The sequence below is a fragment of the Bos indicus genome, chromosome 20 (assembly GCF_029378745.1).
Source record: "Bos indicus isolate NIAB-ARS_2022 breed Sahiwal x Tharparkar chromosome 20, NIAB-ARS_B.indTharparkar_mat_pri_1.0, whole genome shotgun sequence".
NCBI lineage: Eukaryota > Metazoa > Chordata > Mammalia > Artiodactyla > Bovidae > Bos > Bos indicus.
This window is the reverse complement of record NC_091779.1, coordinates 71,547,497-71,571,695: the sequence shown is the minus strand read 5'-3', so window position 1 is coordinate 71,571,695 and position 24,199 is coordinate 71,547,497. Positions and strand designations below refer to the sequence as shown.

The window sequence follows — 24,199 nt, the reverse complement described above, 5'->3', positions numbered from 1 at the left end:
CGCGGCGACGTAGGGCCCCGGGCGCGGCGACGTAAGACCCCGGGCGCGGCGACGTACGCAGGCGCGGTCCTCGCGGGACCGGCTGACTGCTCCGGAGGGCGGACATGTCGGGGGTTGCCGCTGTGTCGCGCTTGTGGCGCGCCCGGCGCCTGGCGCTGACCTGCACGGTGAGTGTCCGCCGCGGGCGGGGCGCGGCAGACACTGGGTCCCGGGTCCCGGGTCCCCTGCCTCGCGGCGAAACGGTCTGGGGAGGGCCCGCCGCACGTTCCGGAGCCGGCCGGCCGGGCGGCGGCGCGGTGAAGGTCACTGCCCCGGGGCCCATCCGGGAGCCCGGCGCGGCTGCGAAGCTGCTTGCCCAGCCGCGGGCGCGCGCTTGAAGATTTGGCCGCCCAAGGTCACGCGGCGGGACACGCCCGGGGCGGCCGGACGGCCGTGGGTCCCATGGGGTGCGGTCTGAGCAGCGCCCCGGCACTCGGCTCGGCCTTGCTTCTGGGGCTTTGCGCGGCCCCTGGGCACTGACCGTATAGCGACCGGGGCGGTCGCGAGACCGATGTCCTCCTGGGTGTTCCCTGCGGAGCCCGGCGAGGCCTGGCTGCTGGACCGTGTCCCTTCCACTCCTGACAGTTAAGTCTTCTGAGTTGATCCTCTGGAATTTTACTGAAACACTGAATTTCGGAGAAGGCAATGGCACCCCACTCCAGTACTCTTGCCTAGAAAATCCCATGGACGAAGGAGCCTGGAAGGCTGCAGTCTATGGGGTCGCTGAGGGTCGGACATGACTGAGCGACTTCACTTTCCCTTTTAACTTTTATGCATTGGAGAAGGAAATGGCAACCCACCCCAGTGTTCTTGCCTGGAGAATCCCAGGGACGGGGGAGCCCGGTGGGCTGCCGTCTATGGGGTCGCACAGAGTCGGACACGACTGAAGTGACTTAGCAGACTGAATTTAGAGGGTTTAGTTACGTGGTCCCGTTATGTGAACTTGCCCAGCCACCTAGTTAATGCTTTAATTATAAAGTAAAGATCGCAGTGAGAAGCAAGGCTTTCAGCAATGTAGACTTGATTTGTGCCTATAATTATACCCACGGTTTTTTTCTTTTTAAAATTTTGGTATTAGAGGTTATGTTAAATGTGAGGAGGTTGAGTCGGACATTCTGCCAACCCCAGAAAGTGTTTTAAATGTCCCATGTTGTTGATGCTTACTGAGCGGAGGTTCCCCCCAGCCCCTCAAATCTTGGACTCTAAGACACAAGGGTAGCAGGAGGTCCACAAGCAGGTGATGAAGTCCATGGCCAGTGGGGTAGTTTTAGTCAACCAAGCATAAGCAGACTTCTGAGTGGGCCCTTCTTGTTAGGTGAGATGGCAGTTTGGTCTGGTAGTCACTGGGGAAGAATGGACAGGTCTGTCAGCCTGGACTGGAGCCCGGCAATCCTTATTCCAGCCATTCCAGCCTGTGCTTGCCCTTCACCCATCACTCGCCCTTTGACAGTTTATGTACGCGTTGCTGACCTTTATCCAGGCTGGGCTGGAAGGAATTCAGCTTTGAGGTTTTAGCTGAAAGTGAAAGTTTCACACAACAGATTGGAGCCTAAACCTCTCCTCTCCTGTTGGCTTGATTGGAAGTGACCTTAGTGCAATCTGCTCTTAACTGCCAGCCCTGTGCTTCACTGTCTCCATGATTCTTCACCAGGGTCTTGTGTTCAGGTGCTTGTGAACAAAATGGCGAGAGAGAGTTAGCAAAATTAAACCACCGGTTAGATCTACCAAAGATGGTCTTGAGTTTTAAAGTCTTTTATCTTGATGAAGGTAGCTTTTAAAATAATTTCCACCTATGTAAATTAATCTGTCTGCAAGCTGCTTAATGGAGTTTAAGGTTGGCAAGAACAGAAGCAGCAAATTAGCAGAACAAAAAAAGAAAGGAATTCATAATCTCCCACTGAGAAATGTTCAAGGACTGTACTCAATAAGGATAATTTGAATAAAGTCCACAGAAAATTTATTCAATTCTGTGGTGTTTTCAAGTCATATTTACAGCTACTTTCGAGTTACAGAATTATCAAACCTATTTTGCCTTTGTTTCCTTTTTAATTGTCCCAGTGCACTGACACAAATTTGCACACTGTTTGAAAGTGGTTAAATCGAAAGGAAGAGTAAAACCAGTAACCTTAGATAGTTGTTGCCTAACTTCAGGTGATATTTTTCCATTTTCAACAAGCTATTCTAGAATAAATCAGTTTATTCAGAAGTGTTGTTCTGAGTGCGTGCCAGTGGCGTGTCTGGATTCACACCGTTCGGGCCACTGCAGTGACTAGCACCCTTCTGTTTTGTTTCTTGGCACTAGTTCTTAGTTCTGTGTTCCATGTCCTGTTTTTCCTGGTTCATTTGAAAAATTGTGGCTGGTTTTGGTATATACCTGGATATTCATCTTAGTTTGGAAGCCCAGAAATTTTTTTCCAAGGATCCCTGGATGGTAGGGAAAGTGTAGGATCTGGAGCCTGCCAGGCAGATCCAATACGCTGGAAAGACTCCACTTCTCTGTGGGATTAATGAGGGTTCTGTGAGGGAACATGTGAAACTTGTGTGATGTTCCTCCGTGCCAGGGCCTGCAGCTCACAGCCTACCCTCAGTTATCATGTGAATGATGTTTTAAACATCCCTGCTTGAAAAACCTTTAAATTTTAAGTGAAAGTAATTGCACATAGTAGCAAAAAAAAAAAAAAGTCAGTGAGTACAGAAGTTTTTATAAGTGAAAAGAAAGAAGACCACCTCCTTCCCCAAACCTGTTCTCTAATAGAATCAGTTCTGAACTGATTTTGGTATTGATGCCTGCTATTTACATCCATTTCTCTACCTAATATGCAGGTGCATTTTGTCCATTTTAGACATTGATTTTTGCTGGTAAATAAGGGTTTAGTTCACCTGCAGAGGTACGGGTCAGCAGTGGACTGCTGCAGAGGCAGGGGCTTTGGGTGCAGCAGACCTGGGTATAGCATAAGCCCTCTTGGAGGGAGTTGCCATTAACCCCGCATAGGGCTGTCAGAACTTACACAAGACTGGGGAAACAGACTCTTGGAGGGCATAAACAGAACCTTGTGTGCTCCAGGAGAAAGGAGCAGTGACCCCCCCCCCCGCCCCCCCACACACACACACACAAGAGACTGACCCAGACTTGCCTGCAAGTGTCCAGGAGTCTCCGGCAGAGGTGTGGGTTGGCGGTGGCCTACTTCAGGGTTGGGGGCACTGAGTGTAGCAGGAGGTCACCATTATTTTCATTACCTCCATCATAATTTGGGCCCGGGTAAATAACAAGGAGGGAACACAGCCCCACCCATCAACAGAAAATTGAATTAAAGATTTACTGAGCATGGACCCACCCATCAGAACAAGACCCAGTTTCCCCCTCAGTCAGTCTCCCATCAGGAAGCTTCCATAAGCCTCTTATCCTTCTCCATCAGAGGGCAGACAGACTGAAAACCACAATCACAGAAAACTAACCAAACTGATCACATGGACCACAGCCTTGTCTAACTCAATGAAACTATGACCCATGCTGTGTAGGGCCACCCAAGACGGACAGACGGGTCATGGTGGAGAGTTCTGACAAAACGTGGTCCACTGGAGAAGGGAATGGCAAACCACTTCAGTATTCTTGCCTTGAGAATCCCACAAACAGTATGAAAAAGCAAAAAGATAGGACACTGAAAGATGAACTCCATGGGTCAGTAGGTGCCCAATATGCTACTGGAGATCAGTGGAGAAATAACTCCAGAAAAGGATGAAGAGACAGAGCCAAAGCAACACCATCACCCAGTTGTGGATATGACTGGTGATGGAAGTAAAGTCCAGTGCTGTAAAGAGCAATACTGCATAGGAACCTGGAATGTTAGGTACATGAATCAAGGCAAATTGGAAGTGGTCAAACAGGAGATGGCAAGAGTGAACGTCAACATTTTAGGAATCGGAGAACTAAAATGGACTAAAATGGGTGAATTTAACTCAGATGACCATTATATCTGCTGCTGTGGGCAAGAATCCCACAATGAAGCAAAAGGCAAAGGAGAAAAGGGAAGATATACCCATTTGAATGCAGAGTTCCAAAGAATAGCAAAGAGAGATAAGATAAGAAAGACTTCCTCAGTGATCAATGCAAACAAAAAGAAAACAATAGAATGGGAAAGACTAGAGATCTCTTCAAGAAAATTAGAGATACCAAGGGAATATTCATGCGAAGATGGGCACAATAAAGGACAGGAGTGGTATGGACCTAATAGAAGCAGAAAATATTAAGAGGTGGCAAGAATACACAGAAGAACTATACAAAATGATCTTCACAACCCAGATAATCACGATGGTGTGATCACTCACCTAGAGCCAGACATCCTGGAATGTGAAATCAAGTGGGCCTTAGGAAGTATCACTACAAACAAAGCTAGTGGAGGTGATCGAATTCCAGTTGAGCTGTTTCACATCCTAAAAGATGATGTTGTGAAAGTGCTGCACTCAATATGCCAACAAATTTGGAAAACTCAGCAGTAGCCACAGAACTGGAAAAGATCAGTTTTTGTTCCATTCCCAAAGAAAGGCAATGTCAAAGAATGCTCAAACTACTGCACAATTGCACTCATCTCACACGCTAGTAAAGTAATGCTCAAAATTCTCCAAGCCAGGCTTCAACAGTACGTGAACCGCGAACTTCCATATGTCCAAGCTGGGTTTAGAAAAGGCAGAGGAACCAGTGATCAAATGGCCAACATCTGTTGGATCATCGAAAAAGCAAGAGAATTCCAGAAAAAAGATCTGCTTTATTGACTACACCAAAGCCTTTGACTGTAGATCACAAAATACTGTGGAAAATTCTTCACAAAATGGGAATACCAGACCACTTGACCTGTCTCCTTAGAAGTCTGTATGCAGGTCAAGAAGCAACAGTTAGAACTGGACATGGAACAACAGATTGGTTCCAAATTGGGAAAGGAGTATGTCAAGGCTGTATGTTGTCACCCTGCTTACTTATATGCAGAGTACATCATAAGAAAAGCTGGACTGGATGAAGCACAAGCTGGAATCAAGATTGCCAGGAGAAATATCAATAACCTCAGATATGCAGATGATACCACCCTGATGGCAGAAAGTGAAGAAGAGCTAAAGAGCCTCTTGATGAAAGTGAAAGAGGAGAGTGAAAAAGTTGGCTTAAAGCTCAACATTCAGAAAACTAAGATCATGACATCTGGTCCCATCACTTCATGGCAAATAGATAGGGAAGTAATAGAAACAGTGACAGACTTTATTTTGAGGGGCTCCAAAATCACTGCAGACAGTGACTACAGCCATGAAATTAAAAGACACCTGCTCCTTGGAAGAAAAGTTTGACCAACCTAGACAGCTTATTAAAAAGCAGAGGCATTACTTTGCCAACAAAGGTCCGTCTAGTCAAAGCTATGGTTTTTCCAGTAGTCAAGTATAAATGTGAGAGTTGGACTATAAAAAAAGCTGAGTGCCAAAAATCGATGCTTTTGAACTGTGGTGTTGGAGAAGACTCTTGAGAGTCCCTTGGACTACAAGGAGATCCAACCAGTCCTTCCTAAAGAAAATCAGTCCTGAATATTCATTGGAAGGAATGATGCTGAAGCTCAAACTCCAATACTTTGGCCACCTGATGCTAAGAACTGACTCATTTGAAAAGGCCCTGATGCTGGGAAAGATTAAGGCGGGAGGAGAAGGGGATGAGAGGGTTGGATGGCATCACTGACTCAATGGACATGAGTTTGAGTAAACTCCAGGAGTTGTTGATGGACAGGGAGGCCTGGCATGCTGCAGTCCATGGGGTGGCAAAGAGTCGGACACAACTGAGCAACTGTTCTGAAGGGTTTAGTTCACTTACCCCACTACCCACATCTTCAGTTCTCCCAGTGTGATTATGCAACCACTTTCAGAACCTTTAGTGTGTAGTTCTGTAATTGTGTAGCTTGTACCTGTTCTTATAGAGTAACTTCTTGGTCCTGATTCATAGGATGTTGTGCTAGATGAGGACTTTCCACTTTGCTCAGTTGAAGAAATAAGTATGTGCCCTTCTCACTTGTTTCTCTCTTTATTCTCCTGATTCAGTGGCCTGTACTTTTATGCTAACTCGGTTAATATCTTAGGTAGGTTTCTGCTTTCTTTTTCATGTTACCCTGTTGCAAAATGTTTGATATTTTTGTCTTCAAAAAACGTGAGAATAATAAGTGGCATAAAATGAGTTTTGTCTAAAGACAGAAATTGGATTACATTGGACTCTCCAAATTCTAAAATCACTCCCCAAATCTGATTTAGGTACAAAAAATCGTGTTACTGTTTTCCACGGGGTGGTAATGTGATAATCTGTTACCGATCTCATTACAGTAGGTACTGCTTTTTAACCTAACCACGTGGGTGGGTGTGTTTGTCTGTCTTTATTCAATGTGAACATCCTGGAAAAAGAAGTAAATACTTTGGGAATCTCACAGTTTCTATTTTAATTTTAACTTGGTATCACAAAGTATACTATCCTTATTGGTACTATTAGCTATATTTTTATTGTTCAGTTCAGTGGGAGTACTTTATGATATTTTCAAGAGCATTTGTATTAAAATTCCTTCAGGGACTTGGTTTATGTTAAAATACGAATTTACCATTTAAAAAAGTGTAATAAAGCTGGAGAATATTCTTTTAAATTTACATCTAAAGGAAAAAACTAAATTAGTTTTGTCAATAAAAACAAATGTACTTAGGAAAAAAAACAAATATACTTAACATTACAAATGAAAACTTCAAGAACATCACTCTTACCAGTTCGAATCTACTTAAAAATGCAAGAAACTATACTTTTTAAGTAGAGCTGTTAAGATAAACTCAGATGTTTGCATCAGCCATCACTCAGTTCCTGAGTTAGGGGGAGCCTCCTGCCTCCGGTGTTCCTTGCTGGTGGTCAGCCAGACTGTCCAGCCCTGACAGAGTTCCTCATCTTGCAGAAGTCTGTCCGGTTTCAGACAACTTGGTTGCAGTTCATATTGTATTTGGAAATTCTCCCTATAATCCACATGTGTTTGTCCCAAAGCATAATTTTCTCCACAAAATTGAAACATCTCTTCCAATTGAAGAATAATTGAAGACATCCCTTTTGTAATTGCTGAATGTATTTAGTTCCCAAAACTGTTGTTCAGAATATTCTCTTTTATCAGTCTGCTGAAATGTGATAAGCAGAATGAAAAGACTTGTTCCCTAAATTGTGGACCTTTCTTAGTCCATGAAGAATGTTGCCTCTCTTGCTGGGTTGTGGTTTCATTGCCACCAGTTTCCTGGGTAAATGGTTGTTGGAAGGGACATCTTAGCTGAGGCTTGCAGTTGTAGAGGTTGGCCAGGGACAGACCGGGGACAGCTGTACAGGTAGGGGGTATGGAGGTGGAGTATGACAGGCAGGGACGCGGCTGAGCCGGCGCAGGTGTGGAGAGGGCGACGCAGGACCAGGAGCGTCCATGAAGGGCCCGCCCCGGGGCGGCCTGCTCTGGAGCCCCACTGCCCACTCCTCACTGTCAGCGCCTCCTGCAGTGAGCCACAGGCCCCGTGTGCAGGCTGGGTGGACCCGGGAGAAGCATTTGGTTGTCCGCAGACCTGCCACTTAGGCAGCACAGGTGTCCTTCCCCTTCTCCACTAAGTACCGCAAGTCAAGAAATTAATGTGAAAGTGTGCTTTTTACATTTCCTGGGTCAGTGAATGTCCTGTCTGGAAACAAGCTTCATGTGGAAAGGCCTTTGCTGGTTACCAGTTCCTCAAGCTGGGCCTGGGTCCTTAGCCCCTGCCTTAACCTTCAGAGCTAAGTGGAGGGTTCCAGGAAAGGGTTCTGGATGAGAGCATGCACCCGGGTCCGTGAGAAGGCTGGCAACTTAGGAAATCAGGAGTTCCGGGTTCTGTGAAGACATGTAGCCCTCCCTCTGTGTTTCAGAAGTGGCCGGCAGCATGGCAGACAGGAACCCGCAGTTTTCACTTCACCGTTGATGGCAATAAGAGGTCGTCCGCTAAAGTTTCAGATGCGGTAAGTTCAGGGCTCTTTGTTTTAAGTGATTTTCTTGATTTAGCAGAGTAGTGTTCTGTACCAGTTATTTATGTACTTGAGTAACACACAGATTTTTACTTAAATTCTCTAATTCATACTCAAATCACTTTTGATGTATTAGTAATTATAGTACAGACATGAACATAGGTACTGGCATTTTTGCTTATAGCTCTTGTGTATCTATAAGCAAATTAAACTTCAAGTGAAGTAAACTAACAAAATACAGATATCAGGTGAACAATATTTACTGGAATGCGAGGTGACAGATGCCTTCTCAGCTGAACATGGGCTCCTCTGTGTTTACAAGGCTCTTCCGCACTCTGTTGAAGAAACCGGAATTTGCTTCTGAGGCCATTTTCATAGCACTGACAGTGGTGACTGAGTGCTAGTTGGCACCTTCTCAGTTGTACATACAGTATGGACCTGGAGCATCCTTGGGTTCTTGGTGGTCTCCCAGGTGCGTGGACTGTGCTTATCTAAATGAGACAACACTTCAGTGTTTTCATGAGAAACTTGCAAATCATGGTCTATACTACTTTATAAGCTTAGGTTTGTCTAACCACATGCATACAGATATAAGCATAAAAAGAAAAGATAAAAAATGATAACTGTAAAGAGAAACCATAGTTGGAACTGGTGTTTTGGTCTGTGGCGTTGCCCTCCTCTGCATCTGTGGCCCCACACTGTAAGTTTCCAGCTTTTCAGCTGATGGTGGGTGTCCCGGCTCCGTGGGGTCGGTGCTCTGCTGTGATGGGAGCACCCTTTCGACTTGAGGACGTGCTCACTGTGTCTGCCGTTGCTGCCGTGCCTGGTGTGCAGCCCAGCGCGATGGAGGCCCTCCGGCTGTGGCAGCGACTCGTGTGTGCTGAGGTCCTTCACCGTGACCACAGCCTCAGTGTCCAGCCTAGTTGAACCAGTGATTAACAGGGACTTTTCTTTTCCAGATTTCTGCGCAGTACCCAGTTGTGGACCATGAGTTTGATGCCGTGGTGGTTGGTGCCGGGGGGGCAGGCCTGCGGGCCGCGTTCGGCCTCTCTGAAGCAGGTTTCAACACGGCCTGCGTCACGAAGCTCTTCCCCACCAGATCCCACACTGTCGCGGCCCAGGTATGAGAAGGCACTGTCGTGCTCACAGTGCCTGCGAGGTGCCGCTCGAGGAGCCCTGCCCTGCACCGTGCCCCCTCTGCTCCTGGCACTCGGTCCCCAGGGCTGTCTACCCGCTGTCACCACCCACCTCCTGGGGATGCGTCCCTCCTGTTTCCACTCCAGTCACCGCCCCGCCCCCCCCCCACCCCCCCACCCCCCCCACCCCCCCCCACCCCCCCCACCCCCCGGCGCCTGTCCCTATTGCAGTGTGACCTCCTCCCCTGCTCTCGCCCCACGTGAACGAGCAAGCTGTGCGCTCACCCTGTGTCTGCCAGAGCCTCGGGGCCAGCTTCCAGCACTGGGGATGGGCTCTGATGATGGCACGAAGGTGCAGCAGAGAGCAGTGGCCTGTACTGCTCTGGATTTAGGGAAGGGGGTGAGTGAGGTGGGAACTTACGTGACTTAACGGTTGTGATTTTTCACTTGAGGCACACTGTAGGTGGAGCCTGGCTGATGTGCAGGGAGTACCCTAGGGCCACATGTGGCCATCTTTTCTAGTATTTGGGCACACTTCCTCGTTGGGACAGCAGAGGATGTGGTGACTCTGGGACAGTGGATGCTCCTGTCACCATCACACCTGGAGCAGCAGCCTTCTTCAGCCACCGAGCTGTCCAGATACTTTGTTCGAAAGCTGTGCTTTGTAAACTGAAGAATAAATAATAAACTCCTGTGGATAATTCATTGTCTAAAAGGAAGAATAGATATAAGCAGATCATTTTAGGTAGTACTGCAAAAATAATGCGGTTTTCAGGTGGAGTGCAATATTAATAAAACGGAATGCGGAAAGGGTAGCATGACTTGAATGCTGGTTCGCTAGAAAGGAACATTTAATTGGGGAAGGATAACAACATTTGTGTGTGCACTAGGCTATGTATTTTTGCACTATTTATTTATTGAGAATTTTTTACTTATTAGATAAGCAGATCTCCAAGTTTGACAGAACTCTTGGCAAGGCTGTGGGGAAACAGGAATTTTTTTACATCGTTGGGGAAGATATAAATTTATATAACTCCTTTGGAAGGCAATTTGATTTTCACATCATTTTAAGCCATCTTTCTATATTCTGCTACCCTAGTACTTAAGATTTTTCTTTATCAGGAATGTGTTTGAGTTTAGAGTTGGAGGAGGGAGGAGGGAATGAGTTAACTCGTGTGTTGTCTGGCCGAGGCTCCTGCTCTATGAGCATTGGTTTGGTAGCAAAACACTCAGCAAGCTGGGGGACAGCAGCAGCGGCCGGGGAAGGAGCTCCGGAGAGTCTTGAAGAAGTTGCAGTTGAATAACAGTGGGGGAGAGGGCGATTAGAGAAAGTGTCCTGTGAGAAAGACCCCACCTGAAGAGGAATAGCAGTTGCGGTTCAGGGCGGGGGGGTGCTGCCGGCTGCTCACGCGTGCTCTGTGCTTCGCTCTTCTTGTGACTGAGGGGCTGGCTGTGGGAGTGGGGTGGGGCAGTGCCCAGCAGGGGAAGGGGCGTGGGGGCGTGGCTCCGAGCCTCAGCAGTGGGTGCTTCCTGTCTTTAACTGGTGCCCCCAAGCACCTCTGGGTGCTTGACATAAAACAGTAGGCAGCTCTGAGTCCCCTTTATGTGCCAGGCTTGGTAGTAAAGGAGCCTCACCCAGGGGACCTCAGCCAACCCTCCAGACAACTCCCCGAGGCCTCAGGCCCCATGCCGCTCTCCCGGGCGAGGCGCCTGAGGCTAGGGGGCTCCAAAACTGTCTCTGGGTTGTAGGGGAGAGACCTGCTTCACAGTCTGCCAGGCGGTGGTATCCCTCACAGACGCTGGCACTCGAAGAGCTGGCTTTGTCCACATCTGTTCCTTCAGGGCAGTGGGAGGCAGGCTGATGGTGCAGCCAGGCTCCTGCTGGTTCACGGGCTGCTGTGTTTCAGGGAGGGATCAATGCCGCCCTGGGGAACATGGAGGAGGACAACTGGCGGTGGCACTTCTACGACACCGTGAAAGGCTCCGACTGGCTGGGGGACCAGGACGCCATCCACTACATGACGGAGCAGGCCCCCGCCTCTGTGGTGGAGGTGCGTCCTTGCCGGCTGCGGGCCTGGCGACAGTGAGCCGCTGTCACGGGAGGGCTGCTCCCCGGGGCTGACCTTTTCATAGAGGGGGTTCACCCTGGTCTGTGGATTGGTGTTGAAGTTCTAGTGTCGGTTAGCCGTGAGTGTCCTGTAAGGTGCTAGGTGTCTCCTTTTGTGTTCCTCAGCTGGAGAATTACGGCATGCCCTTTAGCAGAACTGAAGATGGCAAGATCTACCAGCGTGCCTTTGGCGGACAGAGCCTCAAGTTCGGGAAGGGTGGGCAGGCCCATCGCTGCTGCTGCGTGGCCGACCGCACGGGCCACTCGCTGCTGCACACGTTGTATGGAAGGGTGAGGCGGCGGGGCGGAGTCCAGCCGGGTGTGTGGAGGGTGGGAAGCAGGCCACTCTGGGCCAGGTCACCGTCAGCTCAGCGGTCACTTTCTGAACGGCAAAGTAATTTGGTTAGTTGTTAATTTGAAAGTATCTGTTTTAGGAAAGGTAAGTGGTGGTCATTACATGCCAGGTTTGACCCTGGCCTGTGTCATGAAAGTTCAAGAACAGAGTGAGCATTTTGAAGCTCTTTCCCCACCTCTGAGTTCCTGAATTGATTGATTTAATACTTAACTGTTCAATCTGACCTGTGACTTGAAGGACAGTGGTCACTGGATAATCAGGGCCAACTTTGGCCCAGTAATCAATATTCTGAACAGTGCTGCTTCTGAACTCTTGTTTTGCAGGAGGGGGCACAGATCATTGATTTTCAAGTCAGAATTGTGTGTCAGGTGTGGGGGCTGGTGGTTTGACAAGTGCCCCGTCCTTTTCCAGGGCTGTCAGATCCCAAGTCCAGGCTGCACAGTCCAGGATGAACCCCTCTGCTGTGGTGGAAATGTGCTGAGCATCTCGTTTTACTGGGACTCGATGGCCACATGGCACAGCCTGGTCCACGTTGGACCCCGTGGTCCGTGGCTCGGCCCCGGTGGCTTGGGGGGGCTTGGTGCTGCCTCTGGCACCTCTCAGGGCTACATGGAGCTGAGATGAGGCCCATGTGCAGCCCCCTCTCCTGGTCTGTGGTCTTTGTACCAATGAGCTGGCATCCGAGGGTTGAAGTCTGCAGCTCCTTTTTGAATCCATTGTTCCCCTCGGGTCTGCCTGGTCCCTGTCCCCTCAGATCGTGGTCTCTAACCGGTCAGGTTTACAGTGCCACTGCAAATGAAGGATCCCTTTTTTTCCGTCTTCGCCCCCTTTCAGTCTCTGCGCTATGACACCAGCTACTTTGTGGAGTACTTTGCTCTGGACCTCCTGATGGAGAGCGGGGAGTGCCGCGGTGTGATCGCTCTGTGCATAGAAGACGGGTCCATCCACCGCATCAGGGCCAGGAACACTGTCATCGCCACCGGGTGAGAGCCTACCTTTGTGGTGTTCGACTTTTCTGCAGGCAAGCTGCGTTTCGGTACTTCCTGTTTCTAGTGAGAATGGAGGCGTCACGGGGCAGTGGGTGCAGCCCAGGCTGCGAGTCACCCGCTGGGCTCGTACTGCTGCAGGCCTGAGGGGCAGCCCCAGCAGCTACCTTGGGCATGGCCGGAAAGAGTCAGCAGTTCCCTGCTGGGTGGACCCTCGAGGAGACTGAGGCCTGGAGGGTCATGTGACACTTTCTGGAGTAACATCTCTTTTGCTTTGGTGGATGCTGTGATTATACTGATTTCTGGGATAGATAAATGCTATTTATTCACATGAAGAAAACAAGTAAAATTCCATCTTAAATACTTCAGTCTGTTACTTTAACCCTTTTAAGAAGTGGATCCATAAATGTTTTTACATTTTACTGTAAAAGGAGCATTCTTTGAGAGAATCACACAGCACAGACAGGCCAGGGCAGCTCGTGCAGATGCACCAGAGTTGCTGTCCAGAGCATGGCCCCTCAGTCCTTAGAGAGGGGGCCCCGAGGGGACACTTGTGCAGTCGCCACTCTGCCGGCCTGTGTTTTCCAGAGGCTACGGGCGCACCTACTTCAGCTGCACGTCCGCCCACACCAGCACCGGGGACGGCACTGCCATGGTGACCAGGGCTGGCCTGCCCTGCCAGGACCTGGAGTTCGTGCAGTTCCACCCCACAGGTAGGACGCGTCGGGCTCCTCGTCTTTCAGGTGACCGGGACCTATGGGAAGGCCCCTCTGCGGTTGCACATGCTTGCTTTCTCGGATCTCAGTCCTGAACCATGGCCTCCCCGAGGAGCTTCTTCCCAGGGCCCTCAGGGCGGTGAAGCCAGCGTCTTAGCTCCACCTCACCTTGGCGCGCTTGCGATGCAACGCAGTGACTGCTGGCTGTCCCTCTCCTCGACGAGGCTCTCTGCTCCCCTGGGAGGCCAGAGCAGGTCTGCCTCTTTACCGCTGCCCAGTATTGCCTGGAGAATCCCATGGACAGAGGAGCCTGGCAGGCTACAGTCCACGAGGTCACAAAGAGTCAGACACGGCTGAGCAGCCAACAGTGACATTCACAGTGCCCAGCACGTGGTAGGGCTGGAGGGAAGGCACTTGAGTGGAGAAGCAGCACATGCGGACTCTGGGCTGCCACGGTGGCTGAGTGGCAGGCTGGGCCAGACACTGAGTGAGGCGACGTGTGCACGAGCGTGGGAGGGTGCTGGGGCGACCTGTCAGCTGAGGAGCCACCCCAGCACTGCAGAACCGGGCACACTCTGTCATCTGACCCTGGCATGGATGAGAAAAACCAGTGTATTAGGTGGTGGTTTTATAGCTATTTTTAACCAGTAAGATGTCTGAGACTTCTGATTTTCTCTGTAGTTAGAGCTTTTTTGTTTGTTTCCTTTTCAATATTTGAGAAATAAACTACTGGAAGAAATGACCATTGAAACTAGGAAATCTGAAAAATGACAGACAGGAATTTGCATCTAGTTCCAGAAGCAAGGTAACCCTTTAGAACACTAATCAAAGGATTAGGCTTCAGACTACAAACTGCATCCAGCTCTGGACATCCTTGTCCTCATCACCTTGAAGGAAGTCGAGGGATGATCAAGATATGGCACAGCTGCCCGTCCACGCTGCCAGACTTGGGTTTGGGCTCTGCACTTCCCAGCATCATGTTGGTGGGCTTGTCTGGGAAGCTGGGGAGACTTGGAATGTCCGTGGTGGGTGCAGCCTCCATGAGGGCTATTGCGATCTGCACCCTTGTCAGTCATTTAGTTGCTACAGACACCAGCTTTCCAACCGGGCTTCCTTCCTTTCACCGGTCAGTACAACTCCGTGGTGTTAAACAGTTAAAACCTGAGCTGTTAAAGGTGCACTTCGCCGTGTTGAGAGGGCGCAGCACAGTCACAGTCAGGGCAGTGAGCAGAACTGTGTGGACGCTGCAGCCAGGCCTTCTGTGCAGCTGGGCCGCGCCACTTCTAGGCTGTGGCATCGCCATCTGCCTTGGCTTGTTCTCTATCTTCTGCTCCCCTGGGAGGGGGTGCTCTTTGCACACCCTTTCCTTGCTCCTCCCAGAGTATCTTGGGAAAAGCATTTGCATCTGAAGTAGAGACCCAGCGATTGTTAGGTTGTAACTGTCTCATCTGTTGGTTCTTTGCAGGCATATATGGCGCTGGCTGTCTCATCACAGAGGGCTGTCGTGGAGAGGGGGGCATCCTCATCAACAGCCAGGGTGAGAGGTTCATGGAGCGCTACGCCCCCGTCGCTAAGGACCTGGCGTCCAGGGATGTCGTGTCCCGGTCCATGACCCTGGAAATCCGCGAGGGAAGGTCTGTGTGGTCATGCCCGCCCCGTCCTCTGGTGGCTGGGGTTCATGTCTGCATTTCAGTGAGGGCTGGGGGGCTCCTGTGTGTGTCAGCCTGCCACCCACCCCGGAGGCCGCGTGCAGTTGCCTCTGTCGATTGTCTGCCAGTTTATGGTCTCCAGAGACCCGTAGTTCAAGAATTTTAGCAGTTAGCTGTGAATCCTTCTCAGATCTGTGGACCAGTTTGTGTGTTTGAGTGTGTGGTGCCTTTGTGTGCTTAGTCGCTCAGTTGTGTCAGACTCTTTGCAAGCCCCTGGATTGTAGCCCGCCAGTCTCCTTTGTCCATGGGGATTCTCCAGGCAAGAATACTGGAGTGGGTTGCTATGCCCTCCTCCAGGGGATGGTCCCAACCGAGGGATTGAACCCAGGTCTCCCGCATGGCAGGCAGATTCTTTACCGTCTGAGCCACTAGGGGAATTTAACGGTGAGCTTCCAATGCCTGTTGCTTAACCCGGGGTGGTTGGGGGCTCTCAAGAGTGGGATTTGTTCTTTGTGAAGCAGTGTGAGGTCTGAGCCCCTGACACCGTGCCAGCTGTGGTGCTGCTGGTTAGATGCCTGGCATGTGGCCTCTGGAGGCATCACCTGTGTGCACAAGAAAGAAGACAGGTGGTTCTTTGGCGTGAAAGGACTAATGCGTTCATCCAGCAAAACACGCAGATGGTGACCTCCCAACACTCAGATGTGAGCCTGGTGAGGGTGGGCTGTCTGCCGTGTTCGCAGCTGCATCCCAGCCCCTGGGGCCCACCTTGGTGCTTGGGTGCCGAGAAAAGATGCCCTAGAAAGGTGGACTTAGTGAAAGGGGCGCTTTCTCCTGTATCAAAGCAGGTGGTGCCTGACACGCCACCAGGATGCTGTGACCTCACATTTCCTGGATGTGGTCCTTGATCTGTTGCCTTGCTGTTCTCTTCCCCCAGAGGCTGTGGGCCCGAGAAGGACCATGTGTACCTGCAGCTGCACCACCTGCCCCCAGCACAGCTGGCTATGCGCCTGCCTGGCATCTCAGAGACGGCCATGATCTTCGCGGGCGTGGACGTCACCAAGGAGCCCATCCCCGTGCTTCCCACCGTGCACTACAACATGGGTGGCATCCCCACCAACTACAAGGGGCAGGTGATCGGCTGGGGACCCCCCAGAAGTGCTGTGTGACAGGTGCCGGGCAGGTGATCGGCTGGGGACCCCCCAGAAGTGCTGTGTGACGGGTGCCGGGCAGGTGATCGACTGGGGACACCCGAGAAGTGCTGTGTGACGGGTGCCGGGCAGGTGATCGGCTGGGGACCCCCCAGAAGTGCTGTGTGACGGGTGCCGGGCAGGTGATCGGCTGGGGACCCCCCAGAAGTGCTGTGTGACGGGTGCCGGGCAGGTGATCGGCTGGGGACCCCCCAGAAGTGCTGTGTGACGGGTGCCAGACAGGTGATCGGCTGGGGACCCCCCAGAAGTGCTGTGTGACGGGTGCCGGGCAGGTGATCGGCTGAGGGGACCCCCCAGAAGTGCTGTGTGATGGGTGCCGTGCAGGTGATCGGCTGAGGGGACCCCCCAGAAGTGCTGTGTGGCTGTGTGACGGGTGCCGGGCAGGTGATCGGCTGAGGGGACCCCCCAGAAGTGCTGTGTGATGGGTGCCGTGCAGGTGATCGGCTGAGGGGACCCCCCAGAAGTGCTGTGTGGCTGTGTGACGGGTGCCGGGCAGGTGATCAGCTGAGGGGACCCCCCAGAAGTGCTGTGTGATGGGTGCCGTGCAGGTGATCGGCTGAGGGGACCCCCCAGAAGTGCTGTGTGGCTGTGTGACGGGTGCCGGGCAGGTGATCGGCTGAGGGGACCCCCCAGAAGTGCTGTGTGATGGGTGCCGTGCAGGTGATCGGCTGAGGGGACCCCCCAGAAGTGCTGTGTGGCTGTGTGACGGGTGCCGGGCAGGTGATCGGCTGGGGACCCTCCCCCAAAAGTGCTGTGTGACGGGTGCTTCTGCTGGAGGGCGGGAGGCCCTGGTGCTCCTCCAGTGTTTGCATTTCACGCCTTAATCAACTGTTAGCACTGGATTAATTCTTCCTTAGTCATATATTAGGTCATTTGTAGTTTTTCCTACAGGAGTGCATGTTGTCAACAGTCATTTGTGAGCTCTTCACAGTTAACTCCTGTGGATGGTTTGCAGGTCACAGAGAGCTTTTTAGTCACTATTTCAGTCCCTCGTCCGGTGAGGTGGGCTGCACTGACACCTCCGGTCCTCCACCTCCCCGTTGAGTGCTCTCCTGCCTGCTGCCCTTTCTGTGCCACACCCACAGCTGGCGTGGGGCTCCGGGGGCACGTCTGGTGGCGGGGAGGGTCTCCTGGGCATGAGATTGCGGTCCTTAGACCTCAGCACAGGGGGCTGGGGAGGGGGCTTGGCAGTGTCTCAGGGTTGGGGGGTCCAGTCTTACCTCTTTTCCTTTCTCTACCCCTGCTGCGGGGAAAGGGAGCTGGGCAGACCGTGCTCACTAACCTTGGTCTCTTTCCCCAGGTTCTGAGGCACGTGAATGGCCAGGACCAGGTTGTGCCTGGCCTGTACGCATGCGGGGAGGCTGCCTGCGCCTCGGTGCATGGCGCCAACCGTCTGGGTGCAAACTCGCTCCTGGACCTGGTTGTCTTCGGCCGGGCGTGCGCCCTGAGCATCGCAGAGTCCTGCAGACCCGGTACTTGCCTCTTCAGGAGCCTGGCAGTTTGCAGAGGCTTTGCTTTGTGATCATATGGTGGGGAGGGGGCGGAGGTGGAGGAGTCCTGGTTTTATCCCACAGAAGTGAAGAAACAAATTCAGAGATTTTCATGGTGATAGACCCGAGACTAGACACAGGCTGGGTGGAGTTAGAAGAGTGACTTGAGTCAGGTGTTCTTGCAATTGTTATGTTCTGCTCAGAAGTCACTCCTGGGAAATTACTAGTTTGAAGGGGTTTATCACGTATTACTTGCCTGGTATGAATTATCTCCAAAGAAATGTTTGAAATAGTAGGTATAAATGAAGCAAAATACAACTACATCTCTTAAGGAAGAAAAGGATGAGTTGATGCAGACAAGAGAAGCCTGGGTCACGGCTCTCCCCTCCAGAGAGGCTGGGTTTCTACCTGTGATTTCCCCTTGTGGACATAAAGTAACATAATGTGCTGAGGACGAGATCCCACGTGCTAGTCTGACGACAGCTCTAGTGCCCACTTTGCTGGAGTGGGAGCCCCATAGCAGCTCTCAGAGCAAAGGAGAAAATTCGAGGTTCCCTTTCCCTTTGACGTGAGAAAGAAGTTTTATAAGAATACCGTTTACTTCTGTACCTGAAGGATTGCACTTTTAAAATTTTTGGAAATCAGCAATAAAAGGAACATACTACCCACACATGTAGCAATACGGATGAGCCTGAGTCAGGTGCTGTGATCCAGACCCAAGAGGCCACGTGCATGTGATTTTGTGTGTGGGGTTCTGGAGTAGGGAGACTGGGGCAGGAGATGGTGGGGTGTTCGTTAAGGGCCTAGGCCCACTTGTGGGGAGGGTCACGCAGCTCTGCCTGTCAGAACCAGCAACCACATTAAGTTAGGCTAAACGTTAAAATCATGGCAGTTTCAGCAGTCTGTATGTGTTACTGAAATCTGTAGACTAAGAGAAAAACTCAGTTTTACAGATGACTTTTTTAAAGCATTTGAAACAAAAGGGAGCGAAGCCGCCCTCCTGGAGGAGTTCAGGCAGCGCTCGGCCTTGGAGAGAGAGTGACTGCAGGCCTTTGTCTCCTGCACATCACATCTACGTGCATTACCTTCTGTAGAAAATATATTTGTCGTCCCCAAACAGCTTAAAAACCCTCAAAGTGTTTATCTTTTTAGAAAGGCAAGAACAGCAAATCTTGAGGGTAAAGGGCCAGGATCAGCAGGAGGCTGTTAAACACCCCCGGCCAGGTCCCTCTCATCCACCCCCGACCCCCCACCCCCAAAGTCTGAGAATCCGAATGGCTGGCAGAGTGAGAACTTCTCTCCTGCAGGGTGCAGTGTTTGTCCTTCGCAGATGAGTAGTGCGAGATTGATTTGCATACATCTAATTTTGGACTTTAAGACATGGTTTCTGTTCTTTTCATGCAAAGATTACTTATTGGACACCAACTTTTTACCTGAAATTTAGTCTTTTTGTTTACTCTTTGACCCCAAGTCAATAGATGCTTCCTCGGAGACAGGGTAGTTCAGGTAGAATATTATATGTGCATTTTCCAAACTCCCTGAAAAGAGTGTAACACATTTGGTGGGGGGTTTTTTGTTTCGGGGTTTTTTTTTTAAGGAGATAAAGTTCCCTCGATTAAACCAAATGCTGGGGAAGAATCTGTCATGAATCTTGACAAATTGAGATTTGCCAATGGAAGCATAAGAACATCGGAACTGCGACTCAACATGCAGAAGGTAGGAACCTTTACAAGCTCTGGAGTGAGCAGGCCAGCTGCATCAATAACGCTGCCCTGGGGTTGCTGTGTCCCAGAGGCATGTTCAGGCCTGTGTAAGATACAAGTGCGAGCTTTCCATACTGAAGGCTGGAGGGGGCAGCCCAGGGCAGAACTAGTGGCTCCCCAGCACTGGGATGTGGCTTTCTCTTTAACTTCACTTTATTTATTTATTTATTTTTTCTAATTTTATTTTATTTTTAAACTTTACATAATTGTATTAGTTTTGCCAAATATCAAAATGAATCCGCCACAGGTATACATGTGTTCCCCATCCCGAACCCTCCTCCCTCCTCCCTCCCCATACCATCCCTCTGGGCCGTCCCAGTGCACCAGCCCCAAGCATCCAGCATCGTGCATCGAACCTGGACTGGCAACTCGTTTCCTACATGATATTTTACATGTTTCATTGCCATTCTCCCAAATCTTCCCACCCTCTCCCTCTCCCACAGAGTCCATAAGACTGTTCTATACATCAGTGTCTCTTTTGCTATCTCGTACACTGGGTTATTGTTACCATCTTTCTAAATTCCATATATATGCGTTAGTATACTGTATTTATGTTTTTCCTTCTGGCTTACTTCACTCTGTATAATAGGCTCCAGTTTCATCCACCTCATTAGAACTGATTCAAATGTATTCTTTTTAATGGCTGAGTAATACTCCATTGTGTATATGTACCACAGCTTTCTTAGCCATTCATCTGCTGATGGATAACTTCACTTTAAAATGTAGGTACCTGTGCTTAGTGGCTAATCCATCGGGTAACACAGGTTTAGGTCAGTTAAAAACAAAAGTTAGGAATCCAATTATTTTAACATGGGGAATCTTGCTCCATGAAGGAGACCTTGCTCTGTCCGCTTGAAATTTCTGCGTGGGAGCGTTTTCTGGAAAGAAGCCCGAATGGTTCCTGTGGCCATACACACAGACACCAGCAAGAGGGAGGAGGTGCGGGAGGCCTTTCCCAGAGGACTGTGGTTCTCTCCACGAGTCTGGGCTTCGGGGAGGCCTCGTGGAGTGGTAAGGGAGGAGGGAACAGACGCGTGGAGAAAGACAGTCCAGGGTACAAGTTTCAGGATGGAAATCAGTAAGCCCTGGCGTGTGCAGCAGCGTCCTGACTAGTTAGTATTCCTGTATTGTACACGTGAGAGTTGCTTAGAGAGCAGGTTTTTAAAGTTCTCACTGACTTCATTTTAAAATTCAGAGTAATAAATTCAGTCTGAATTTTTTAGTTTTTCTATTGAAGTAAACATTTTACAAACAAGAAATGCATAAGAAAAAACCTGAAGGTTTAAGAGTTCTTGGCGTGGCTTCTCCACGTGAGTTAAGAGTTTACAAGTGTTTTACGTCACAGTCGATGCAGAGCCATGCCGCGGTGTTCCGTGTGGGGAGTGTGCTGCAGGAAGGCTGTGAGAAGATCAGCAGCCTCTACGGAGACCTGCGGCATCTGAAGACGTTCGACAGGGGTGAGTGCGCCGTGGCCTGCCCGCTGTCACAGGCTCCACAGTCCTTGCTCAGTGGGCCCTGTTGTCTAACGGCTGCCTTGTGTGCCCAGGAATGGTCTGGAACACTGACCTGGTGGAGACCCTGGAGCTGCAGAACCTGATGCTTTGTGCTCTGCAGACCATCTACGGAGCGGAGGCCCGGAAGGAGTCGCGCGGCGCCCACGCCAGGGAGGACTTCAAGGTGCGCCTTCTCCCCAGGTGGCCCGTCAGCCGCCTCCGCGGCCCGCACTCCCTTTGCAGCGCTCTGTGCATTTCCCACAAGGCTGTGAGAAGAGTGCCTTTCTCTCCTGAGAACCGCCACACCTGTGTCCTCGCATGTCGGTGCTCCGGTGCCCTGTTTCTCCTTCCACTCAGTGTCTGCTGCTGCCTCGAAGCCTGGCCAGGGCGGAGGTGCAGCTGGCACTGCCATGGGCCAGTGCTCACTGGCTGACCCAGTGACCGGCCTGCCTCTGGTCTGGAAAGAGCTGTGGGGCCTCATTGCAGCTCTCTATTCTAATGAACTGATTTTTACGCCGAGCTCACTTGCCAGATTCTGCAGAAAAGTGCACCCAGCACGTGGTAGTTAGATTTTCCTGGAAGGAGGTTTTGGGGGTGGCAGTCAGGTTAGGATGGGGCACATTTACTGGACTTGAGCCGCTTTAACACGATGGACAGGCATCCTTTGGTCCAGGACATGTTTGGGTGGCTCAGCTAGAAGCTGAGCAGGAAGAACTGGGTTTTGATCCACGAGACACCAGTTGGAGCTGCGTTAGATTTGCCAGGTACTTAGAGGAGGACGTTTGTGAGCACGCTCATCCTGTGTGCCCAGGACAGAAACCGCTCCCGGAAGCCGGTTGGTTCCTGTGTCTGAGATGTCCCCGAAGACCTGGAGCGGATTGGGGTTGGGGCGCTTGCCCCTCACTGGGGTACAGGTACAGCAGTCAGGAAGGTGTCCATTGCCCCAGGCAAGAGGTCTGGCCTTGCTCAGCAGAAGCTGCCAAGTGGGTGGATGTTTGGGTTTTATTTGAAGAGGCTTTGTGCGTCTTACCTGTTACCACATGCAGGGTATTCCTTAATGGCTAAGATTAGAACATTTAAATTAAAAAAGCTAAAAGAAAAAGTTGAAGTCTGAAAGAGTACAGAGCAGAAAAACAGGAAAAGTACTTGATAAACTCAAGTGCATAGAAGACCAGTTAAATTCCAGCACCCATCCACTGGTTGTGGAGAGAAAATACAGAAGTGGAGTTCTGAGCCCCCTGTGCTGCAGGCCCGCTCCCAGCCCTGTGGCTCAGGGGCCTGACCTCGTCAGTGCTGTGGGGGGATGGGGTGGACAGGAGCAGGTAGGGGTCCTCGATCGGGCCAGCCTGGGGTGAGGGGTTGGTGGCTCATCGGTAGAGGCCCACAGGTGTGTCTAGAGGACTGGCCACTGGTCAAGGGATCCCAAATCTTGCTCGTTTTATCTGTGCATGGTGCCCAGTGGCGTGACTTCTTGCCATGTGCTCTTCCGGGTCAGGTCTGCCCACTTGGTTTCAGTGGGAATAACAAGTTTGCCATGTTTTCTGGTTGTCTGGCGGTAAAGGGTATTTGTTCATGGTATTTTCTGAAATAAACTTATTTTCTGTGGCCTTAGGAGAGGGTTGACGAGTACGATTACTCCAAGCCCATCCAGGGGCAGCAGAAGAAGCCCTTTGAGCAGCACTGGAGGAAGCACACGCTCTCCTACGTTGACATCAAGACTGGGAAGGTGCGTGGGGAACGGGTTCCACCTGTCCACACGGGCATGTGGCCTGGCCCTCGGGTGACGCGGGTTAGCATTAGGTGAACTGCAAGGAGCAGCGTGGATTTTAGTTGGCTACTGACAGATGAGAGACGCCGCTGAAAGCACACTGTCAGTCAGGCTTCTGCCTGGAACGGAACCGAGCCGGGCAGGTGGGTGAGAGGCCGCCTCCCACCCACCATTGTGAAATAGTTCCCTCAAGTGTTGAGTGCATATAAACTTTCACTTAAAAGTAGGAAAAACTGCAAATACATGATTTACACGTAATTAAGTGATGACAGTGGATACAAAATTTTACCTGCTTTTTTGAGCATTTTCAGTTTAAGTTTTAATTTGAAGCATTGAGAATTTGATACAGTGTTATTTTAATTGTTGTATTCCATATGTGAACTTACATAGTCTCAAGTTCGTTACTGAAGAATATTCTAGTAAATACCTTTGTTTTTAAGTTCCTGAATGTGTCTGCAAACCTGCTTTTATGATTTTTCAAAAGCACAAGAGTATTATGTGTGCGTTTCTCTGCGTTAACTCATCACCGGCTCGTCTTTTTTTAGGTCACCCTGGAGTACAGACCTGTAATCGACAGAACTTTGAACGAGACTGACTGCGCCACTGTTCCCCCAGCCATCCGCTCCTACTGAGGAGACTGAGGCTTCCCTGCTCCTGTAATTATGTATAATAGCTCACGCCCGGGTTCAGGTCATCACCGCCTTCTTGATTGTGTCCTTGACAGACTGAGGAGGCCATCTGATAGAGATTCCTACCAGAGGCCAGTAACTTGCCAGTGAGTGTTCAGCCTGCCTTCACCCGTGCCTTCTTCTCGTGAATTAATAAAACTAGATGAAACATAAGTTACAGACTTGTGTTTGTGTCCAGGTTCATCTGCAGTATTGTACTGTTTGACTTGAGGCGTACTTATTGACCTGAAATATAAAACAACTACCTTTCTATTCTCTTGCATCAAAGTCCAGAGATTTTGCTGTGGTGTGTGTGTAAGGCATGAGTTTTGGTGCTTGACAGCAAGTGAAGACAACAGACATTACCTGCTAGATCTTAGCAGGCAAATGGTTTAATACCTGAACATGTGTCCTGAAGTATTTAAATGACCAAACACTACATGAAGGTGATGTGGGCGTAAATAGATCTTCCTCCCCCCCTTGCAGGTGCTGCTTGGAGCCACCTCCCAAGGTCTTGTCTCAGGGTTGGATTCTGTAGAATCCAGTCCGAGGCAGTTGGGTTCCTTCATTTCACATTCTGTTTTTCTAGGTTAGGGATTGCCCAGAACTTCTGGCTCAGTAGGTCCTGGGATTGGGCCTGAGAATTTGCATTCCTGACATGACCAAGGACCACACTTCAGAAACCACCTGTGTTGAATGATGTGGTCCAACAAATAGGAAGGAGGTAATTTTCAGGAGGAAAGAACATGTGGAACGACCACGTGACAACCTCAGGCCACTTTGCCCGGCCAGTGGGTACTATGA

General features: G+C 50.5%; 1 protein-coding gene across 1 annotated transcript; it reads left to right on the top strand.

The window, feature by feature from the left end:
• Positions 1-8: 8 nt before the first annotated feature.
• Positions 9-23,569, top strand: SDHA (succinate dehydrogenase complex flavoprotein subunit A). Its single transcript, XM_070774918.1, has 15 exons — positions 9-167; positions 7,961-8,050; positions 9,016-9,177; positions 11,100-11,243; positions 11,426-11,590; positions 12,489-12,637; positions 13,229-13,353; positions 14,822-14,990; positions 15,940-16,135; positions 17,514-17,685; positions 19,301-19,419; positions 20,812-20,923; positions 21,013-21,143; positions 22,572-22,685; positions 23,273-23,569. The coding sequence occupies exons 1-15, from the start codon at positions 105-107 to the stop codon at positions 23,357-23,359; spliced, it is 1,998 nt and encodes a 665-aa protein (XP_070631019.1). The 5' UTR covers positions 9-104; the 3' UTR covers positions 23,360-23,569.
• Positions 23,570-24,199: the final 630 nt, after the last annotated feature.

What these genes read in the sequence shown, in the direction of transcription:
- SDHA (XM_070774918.1), top strand. Translation starts at nt 105, where the DNA reads ATGTCGGGGGTTGCCGCTGTGTCGCGCTTGTGGCGCGCCCGGCGCCTG. An exon ending in ACGCCAGGGAGGACTTCAAG is followed by an intron (nt 21,144 to 22,571) that starts GTGCGCCTTCTC and finishes CTGTGGCCTTAG; the next exon opens with GAGAGGGTTGACGAGTACGA. An exon ending in TTGACATCAAGACTGGGAAG is followed by an intron (nt 22,686 to 23,272) that starts GTGCGTGGGGAA and finishes GTCTTTTTTTAG; the next exon opens with GTCACCCTGGAGTACAGACC.